Below are 9,475 nucleotides of genomic sequence, written 5' to 3'. Positions count from 1 at the left end.
GTTTATTAAATCTCTACATTGATAGATTAATTAAAATATAATAGCAAAACTTTATTCAACAAAATAAGGTAAAAAATAAACAGCAGCTCCCAATATATATCTTGCTAAGAAAAATATTTATTTTTACCAGGAAAAAAACTTAACAGAGAATTGGAGTAGTGTAAATAGAAAAAATGTCAAATTTAAATTGTAATTAATAGAGGTACCCTGTTATGAACTTTGAAACAGTAGAAAATTACTCTCATGTACATTTTATTTTAATCGAAGAAAAGGAGGAAAAATGGTAAAAAAAAAATTTCCATCTTCTCATTTATTTTACTCTCAAATATATATATATATATATATATATATATATATATATATATAGGAGAGATTCAATAAGAAGGGGTGTGAAAATAGAAAGAATAGGAAGGAATAGCTACCGTTGATTAATTAAGATTTAACGATTTAAAAAAAGTTGTCTTAGCAAAAGATTTAGTAACACATGTTTATGAAGAAAGCATCACATATTAATTTATAAAACATCACAATTTCAAGTGACACATGTTTATACAGAAACTATCACATATTAATTAAGAAAACATCATAATTTATTTTCTGTTCTGAACCGCGTGCAAGATGGACCATAATAGGATTAGCGTAGCAAGTGAATAATTTGAATTTCATGAGCACCATGAGATTTGACACTAATGCATTTTGCCATTTAATTGAGTAGCTAGAAGTACACTAAAAAAAAAACATATGAAGTTACATGATCTCTAGTCACTACTATTCAAACTTGGATTGATATAAATTCACTCTTGGAGTACATAAACAATTTATTTCTACTTGTACTCCACCTTGAGGTTGTTTTTTCCACTAAATTGACATCCAAAAAGTAAATTAAAACACAAGCTAAGGCAAGTAAAATTTTATAGGGGGAAAGAAACAATAGATCCCTTTGAGATTTGCCTCTTTTTATCCCTCACTTAAGTATTTTTCTCCATCTCATACATTACTTCTTTTGAGTAAATGTTCTTTTTCTTCAGCTAATAAATTTCGTACATTGATCCTCCTCTTTAGGCTTTTATTTAAGCATTTTGCTTGTCTTCTCTTTCTAGTACTCTCTATACCTGTAAAACATACCACATTGTTAGTAATTTTAATTATAATAACTTAAATATGTCTTTATCTTCTTTTGTTCCGCTAAATTTGCTACTTCTTCTGTCTGAAATACTGGCTACATAAGGATTTTTGACACTATTCATCGTTCAACCTTATTTTATATATTGCGACTAATGTGTAAGAAAAAATATAGTTAAGTAGAATCTTGTTTGAATCGTCTAATCACGTACTTTCATAATAGTAAGTTTTTATAATTTTTAGATATGAATAGTTTAATATATAAATGATCAAAATAGCATTTTAGATTGCATAAAAAGTCAAATGTAATAAGTATAGTGGAACGGAGGAAGTACAACATAAAAATTAAAGTCAGGACTTTACTTCCATATATTTTGATTAATTATTTTTACACTCACGAACAATTACTCTTTATTTGTATTTTATCCTCAATCGATAATATATAAGTTAAAACATAGTCAAGTAGTATTTTGTATGATTCGTTTCAATGTAAGTTTCATTAATATTAACTTTTTATAATTTTTAACTAACACAATTAGCGACACTTAAGATTATTTAATAGCACATTGATTTAGATGACTTTTTGAGTTCAATTATCAACTAATGTAGTCAATTAGACTTCAGTTGATGATTAAAAAAGTTGAATATCTTACTACATGTAAAATACTTGAATACTCATGTTGATTTTTTTTATTGTTAAACTTTTCTTTATGTAAGAGCTTTTTGACTGAAATATAGCAATAAAAAAATAATATCTTTTTCATAAAAAAACATATAAAATAAATTTCAGAGATAGGAAATCAATAATGTATGAGTTTTGTTTAAGAAACTACCAACAAGGCCGCAAAACATTTCCTAGAAGATTTGTCTCCCTTGTTTTATTAATTATGTTTTAATTATTTGTTAGTGAAATGTATTTTATTCCTCAAAAATCAATTTTAAGTTATATTATAACCTCAAATACCTTTTTTCTTAAAGGTAACAAATATTCTTATACACCCTCCTATACACAAACAAGCTATGAGTTACATGTACAACTACAAAATCTCTATAAGGTGAATAATTTTAAAATAGGTACAAGAGGTCAAACACTTCTTTATACTAAACCAATATTAATTAGGAATTAATAATTAATATTTCCTCTGTTCTTTTTTATTTAATCGTTAAAGTATATTTACATGAGATAATCTCGTTAAATACATCTTTAATATATATTTTTTAATGAACTTTTTTTTTAATTAATGTAAACTTTAAATAAACTTTTTGATTTATATTTATAGACATAAGAATCAAACATGTGCTTTAAAATTATGCAAAAGAAAATATGACAAAAAGAACACAGTTAAGTAATATAAATAAACATTATGTCATAAACTAAGTTACAAATATTTTCAAACCAATTTAAATTGAAATTTGTGTCAAAATGTTATACAAAAGTGCTTAAAATAATTAGCTAGACCAAATTATTAATAGTTAATATTTGATAAATATTTTATTTTGAATGCAAATGGCATTGTTATTATGTAGCAAATTAATGCAAAATAATACATAGCATAGAGTAGAGTATTAGGAAACTTAACTGGTTTTGTCTAAATTGTTTTGTTGACAAAGGGGGCTGAACAAAACCATAATGTTCTTGAAAATTATTGGTAGATCTTCCCTGTAGAAAAGAGATTGACAATGCTAGTTAATGTCAATTAATATTATTAAGGAATTGTTAAACTAAATTAATATAATAGAAAATATTTTTTAAAAAATCAAGAAATTATTTTTTTCACCTAAACAATTCAAGTAGATAGAAAATTAATTACCTGATGAAAATGAGTAGCAGATAAACCTTGTGAGCCGTAATCTGTCACCCTCTTCAATGATGAACCTTTTTTTTCACCATTCTTCTACACAAAACAAAAAGGAAAATATCATTATTATTATTTTAAAAAATTTATATTATAAAAAAATACACGGAAGAATAAAACAAAAGTTCATGTAGCTATATTTTTTCTTTTGAGAAAATTAAGCAAACAATTAAAAAACACAAAAAAAAATAATATTAATTAATCAAAATCAAATACAACTCAATTCAATCAAAATAATCTAAATATAAAGTCAATTTAAATTGTCAAAATATCTAATTCTATGTATCCTACCCAAAAATTGCTAGAACCCCAAATATATTGTACACTGACTCTACATATATACTTGAATTTTATTTGAATAGTCTAATCAAATACTTTTATAATATTAATTTTTTTAATTATTAAACGTATTTAATTTAGTATATAAATAATTAAAATAACACATTAGATTACGTAATAAATTAAATATAACAAGTATATATACCTAATTATAACATAAAAATAATCATTTTATAATTAAACTTGAAAAAAAATCATATCATGCAAAATGTTAGTCCAAATTAAACATTCTTTTAAAAAAATAAAATATACAACCAAAAAGATAAAAAGGGTATTAAAAAAAACCTTGGAAGTGAAAATATGAGAGCTAGCAGTATCATCAAGAGAAAAATCCTGAGCTTTATAATCATAATATTGATGTTGCCCAGATGCTAATTTTATATTTTGTTTATTATTTCTACCATAACCCAAAACCTCTTGTTGATCTTCATCTTCATCATCAATATGATCATGATGATCAAAATGTGGAGGACCAGATGATGCATCAGACACCATTGATAAATCTTCTTCTTGCTGATCATCACCATCATTATAATCATAAAAAACCCCATTATTATTCATACCATATTGATCTTTTTCATGATAATTACCATGAAAACCATTTATTTTTCTTTGTTTATGACAATAATGATTACCAAAACTTGTATTATTAGAATGTTCTAAGTATAGAGTCCAACCAGACTCACACCCACTACTACACTCTGAAGATGGTGCTAATACTACATTCATCATTTTCTTTTAGATTTAATTTTCTCGTCGTTAGTTCGCTATTTAAACGACCAGAAGCTTAAGCCGATGATTAAAGTCGAAGAATGTCAAAAAACACTTAAGCTTAAACTGATAGTTAAAGTTAGAAAATAAAATGAAATGGAGAATGAAGTGACAATTTATTTTTGGATGTTGGAAAATGTTTAATCTTAAGTAGATGGTTAAAGTCGAAAAATAAAATAAAACGGAGAATAAAGTGATAATTTTGGGACGTAGAAAAATAGTAAAGTTTAAGTTTACGGTTAAAGTCGGGAAAATGAAATGAAATGAAATGGAGAATGAAGTGACAATTGGAAGAGGGGAAGATATAGAAGTAGTAGGAGAAGAAGATGCACATGGTAGACAGCCAGGCAGATTAAGAAAAACGGGGTACACGTCCTGTTTTCCTTTCTCCGTATTTGGACACCTAGCTTTTAGCCTATCATAGTCTACTGTTTTTATTACACTTCCTTGCCCCCCGTGACCAGTATTTGCTTCCCTTTCTTTCTCTCTCTATCTTCACTAATTATTGGATATTTTTGGAAAAATAATGCAATTATAAAAGTAAATTGGTTGAATCAAAAGATAGTAAAATTGGAATAACATAATGGTAGAGAATATCAATGTTTAAAACAAATGAGATTATTTGGGTTAAAAGTATGAATGTTATATAAATTATTTTTATAATAACTCTAAATAGTTATTAAGCCGGTCTTTTTTACGAGTTGAGATTCGAACAAGAAAGAAAGTAAAAGACAAACTATATTCATATTCCGTCAAAATAGGGCAAGAAATACGTGCGCACTGAGATACTTTTCTAAATAAATGGGCGGCGTGCCCTGCACAGAAATGTGATTGGCATACAGTTTGCATTGGGAGACAACTGGTAAGGCCTATTAAATGAGAGGTGTATGAGATTTGTACCTTTAAGCTTCCGTTATATTTAGCTCTAATTTTTATTTTACAAAATCAATTTAACCAAAAATTTAAAATAATAATATGCATCCAGCATCCTCATTAGTATTTTATACTCTATATCAAAAACACTATATTATCTTTTTTATGTCATCATTATACCCAATATATCCCTTCGGAATATATTTTTTTTATACAAAGCTATTAATTGTTAGAATCACTATATTCACAATATTTAATTAACTAACTACTACATGTCTACATATATTTAACAAGCTCCCACGTACAAAAGTATTTTTTACTTGATGTTTAATGTTTATATTATTTACTTTTATATTAGCTTATTTATTTAGAAAAGGTTTCATTACCATTGTTCTAAATTCCAAATTGTAAAATTATAGGTGTACATATTATGATTTATTTTTAGAATAATTTTAAGTAATTATAGGGTCTGTTTGGCATTAATTAATTACTGACTATTGTGATTTTTTTTTTTTTGGTTTTTTTTATTCGAAAGTTATATATATATATATATATAATAATAATAATAATAATAATAATAATAATAATAATAATAATAATAATAATAATAATAATAATAATAATAATAATAAATTAATTAATTAAATTTATTGAGAATATAATTATTTTAAAAACTGACAATTAAAAAGTAGAAGCAATTTTTTAAGTTTTCCAAAAAACTTAAAAACTGAAAACAAAATATAATAACGAACAAACGCAAATATTTTGGTTGAATTATCTATCTAATCTTGTGTTTAAGATTTATTTTATACTCCTATAGTGATATAAGAAAATATATCTTAAATAAAATACTGATTTTCAAGAGAAAAATATAATATGATTATCCAATATGTGCAATCGAATTATTCTTTTGGTCTCATTAAATTTTTTCAATTAGTAGGTAGAAAATTTAAAAAGATGAAAATAATTAATTAATTAAATGTGTAGATTTGAATTTTAAAATATATTAATTATGACAAAAGTATAAGTAAGATAAATTTAGTTTAATATGGGGAGTATTACTAAGTAAAATTAAAATATTGTGGTGTACTAGGTTCACACTACATATAGATTTTTGTAATTTGTAGATCATTATCTAGGAGCATAGGTTATGCCTATAATCTATTTGTTTCATTCGGTGAAGTCTTTTATTTTTTTTCCACTAATTATTGGGGTTTGGGATAGTAATTGGCGATCAATTACCAACTAAATAGATTTATTAGTGGGTGTGAAATCCTTCTAAAGATAAGGAATAGGTGAGTTGGCCATGTCTATGTCCTAACCTTAATTTGACTTTGATAATTTTTGGATGGAGTGGATAATGGATTACCCTAGTCACCTAGTCAAAGATTTAGTACTAGGAGTATCAATTTATAATCATTATTAATTTGTATATACTTCAAGATCAACTAAGTCATTTAGAGCGTATAATGCTCATCAAAAATAATAATTATTTAAATCGAATAATTAATTTTAATAAATTAATTGAAAAGTATTTCAAGGTTGTAAAGTTTCTGTTATGAGCAAAAATAGTATTCGTGGATCGCGAGCTAACTCATAGCCTGCGAGTGTCGCAATTTTTCGCGGGTTTTTCTTTGCAAAGTTAGTTTATCCGTTTTGTTAGTTATAATATAACTACCAACGGTTAAAAATGGTTATATTAAAAAGATATATTGGGATGGATTGATTGAAAAACGACATTGGTTCGTGAATCGATGTTGTATTTATAGAGTAATATGTTACTTCATGAAATGGTGTAAGCTTTTCTATAAATATAGAAGGCTTGTGTGGTTATTCACTACATACAATTTCTGAATTCCATTTCTTCTCAAGCATTTTACATAGAGAACTTGCAATCCTCATTTGTAATTTTCCGTTTCTTCTTCCATTTAAGTTTCTCTTACAGCGCTCCAAATTCCTTGTTCTAGGAATTTAGTATAACTCTTTGTATCTCAAAACATATTTTCGGTTTATATTTCCAAGCACCGTAGTAGGGAGGAAATGATGTTTTAGGATAGAGCATCTTGCCTAGAATTAATATCAAGTTCAATACAAAATCTTCTTGTTACTTTGTTCGGGTTTGAAAATCGACATCTTGGAGTTCTCGATGGTGTATATAAGCATAGTTCTTGATTGTCATATGTAATGTGTTTTTCTACTACAAACTTGTAACTTTATTTTATTGTTTATTTAATAAATTTAAAGTCAAATTTTACAACAATCTAAAACATCATATTTCTTTGAATTACAAAATGGAAAGTCTCAAGGAATTGACTACCAACTTTGTCAAACCTGACAAGTTTGTAGGCAATGAGTTTAGGAGATGGCAAAAGAAAATGTTTTTTCTCTTAACTACTTTAAAAGTTGCTTATGTGATAAGTACACCAAGGCCTAGTGAAAAGGAAGATGAGACTCCGAAGGATATCCGTGCTAGAAGTAAATGGGATAATGATGACTTCATCTGCAGGGGGCACATCCTCAATGGTATGAATGATACTCTCTTCGATGTCTAACAAAATGTTGAATCCGCTCAAGAAATGTGGTCCGTACTTGAAACTAAATAAATGGCCGAAGATTCTTCAAGCAAAAAGTTTCTCGTAAGTAATTTCAATAATTTTAAGTTTGATGGCAATCGGTCAATTATGGAACAACTTCATGAAATACAAAGGATGTATGATAATCTTAAAAGGCATGACATAAATATGGATGAACTCTTTGTTGTCTCTAGTATTATTGATAAATTGCCACAAACATGGAAAGATGTAAGGAGTACCCTCAAGCACAAAAAGGAAGAAATTGATCTTACCCAACTTGCCACCCATCTTCTCATAGAAGTTGGGATCCGTGAGCAAGAGAAAGGGAAGGATCCATCCTCAGTTTCTACCATTAACGGTAGGAGAAAATTCATACAAGTCTAAGTTCGTGATAAATAAGAAAATGGGTTCTAGTTCTTTCAAAGGGAAATCTACTAATTTTTCCTAGAAGCCTACGGTTGGTGGATGTTGGTTTTGCGGAAAACCGCGACATTGCAAGAAAGATTGTTTTCTTTTCAAGAAAAAGAATGCTAACAAAGGAGAGGCTTTTAATAGCCAAGACCCTGTGAATGAAGGTACTTCCTCACAATTAATTAAATTTAATTCCAATTTGAATTTAAATGCAACAATTAATAATATTTTTTGTGTGCATGATGATCTATCATAGTACATCGATTCAGGTGCCTCAAAGCACGTTTGCATGGATAGGAGATGGTTTAAGACCTTCCACAAGTGTGATGGTCATAAGTTTCTCTATATGGGAAATAATTCTACTATTCAAGTTCTTGGGAAAGGTTTGGTTGAATTGCATTTCACTTCGGGGAATCTTCTTACTTTGAAGGAAGTGATGTTTGCTCCTAACATTGCAAGAAATTTATTGTCGGGGCCGACTTAAATCGCATGGGATATATATTAGTATTTGAATCTGATCGATGTGTAATTAGTAGGGGTGGTGTATTTACTGGTAGATGTTATTTGAATTGTAATTTATTTAAGCTTTCCATCAAGACTTATTTAGATAATAATTTATTTCATATTTATGATAATGATACACATATGTATGAATTATGGTATAATAGACTATGTCATGTAAATTATGATAGTATGAAATATATGGGTAAATTGGATGTTATTCCTATGTGTGTGATTGATAAACAAAAAAGTAGCACTTGCATGTTAAATAAGATCACTAGAAATCCTTTTAGGAAAGTAGAAAGAACTTCTAACATTCTTGACTTAATTCATAGTGACTTGAGTGATTTCCATAGCACTCCATGTTTAGGTAACAAAAAGTACATGATCACTTTTATTGATGATTTTTCTAGATTTTGTTATGTGTATTTATTACATTCTAAAGATGAGGCATTAAGCATGTCTAAAATTTTTAAGAATAAAGTTGAAGTACAATTGGATTCTAAGATCAAACAACTTAGAACGGATAAAGGAGGGAAATATTATAACCCTTGTTATTTCCAAGAAATGGGAATTGTCCATGAAACTACAGCAGGTAGGGATGGTCATGGGTCTAGGACCTTGTTAGACCCGCCCCTTTTAAGGGTCTAGGTCTTATTTTTTGAGACCCATCTGATCCGGATCGAATCTGGATCCAGAAAATATTTGACGAATCCAAGTCCGAGTCTTAAGGTGCAGACCCGGACCCAGACCCAGACCCTAGACCCGCCCCTCATACCCTATACAATTAAATATATTTTTTTAATTTTTAGTAATTATTTTGTATTTGAATTTCATGGACTCGAACACGTGTTTATTATACGATAATAAGTTGCTTACAAAAATACATCAAGACTCGAAAAAGGTTCAATTTTGACAATCAAAGAGACTTTGTTTAAGACCCATTAAGGACCCACCAAGGACCCTAGATCAGTCAGATCCAAAGGGTCTAGGTCTGGGTCTGAAAATTTTGGATCCTTAGGGTCCGGA

General features: G+C 27.8%; 1 protein-coding gene across 1 annotated transcript; it reads right to left on the bottom strand.

The window, feature by feature from the left end:
* Positions 1 to 679: 679 nt before the first annotated feature.
* Positions 680 to 4,484, bottom strand: LOC130806416 (protein SOB FIVE-LIKE 5-like). The gene is made up of 4 exons (XM_057671483.1): positions 3,603 to 4,484; positions 2,934 to 3,017; positions 2,703 to 2,782; positions 680 to 1,112 (listed from the first exon to the last, which is right to left on the bottom strand). The coding sequence occupies exons 1-4, from the start codon at positions 4,047 to 4,049 to the stop codon at positions 1,097 to 1,099; spliced, it is 627 nt and encodes a 208-aa protein (XP_057527466.1). The 5' UTR covers positions 4,050 to 4,484; the 3' UTR covers positions 680 to 1,096.
* Between the last annotated feature and the right edge of the window lie 4,991 nt (positions 4,485 to 9,475).

This window comes from Amaranthus tricolor, chromosome 2 (genome assembly GCF_026212465.1).
Source record: "Amaranthus tricolor cultivar Red isolate AtriRed21 chromosome 2, ASM2621246v1, whole genome shotgun sequence".
Lineage (NCBI taxonomy): Eukaryota > Viridiplantae > Streptophyta > Magnoliopsida > Caryophyllales > Amaranthaceae > Amaranthus > Amaranthus tricolor.
This window is presented reverse-complemented; position numbering and strand designations above follow the sequence as displayed.

Coding starts and splice junctions, on each gene's coding strand:
- LOC130806416 (XM_057671483.1), bottom strand. CDS start 4,049: ATGATGAATGTAGTATTAGCACCATCTTCAGAGTGTAGTAGTGGGTGT. Junction 3,018..3,602: donor CTCATATTTTCACTTCCAAG/GTTTTTTTTAAT, acceptor TGTTTTGTGTAG/AAGAATGGTGAAAAAAAAGG. Junction 2,783..2,933: donor CTGCTACTCATTTTCATCAG/GTAATTAATTTT, acceptor TCTTTTCTACAG/GGAAGATCTACCAATAATTT.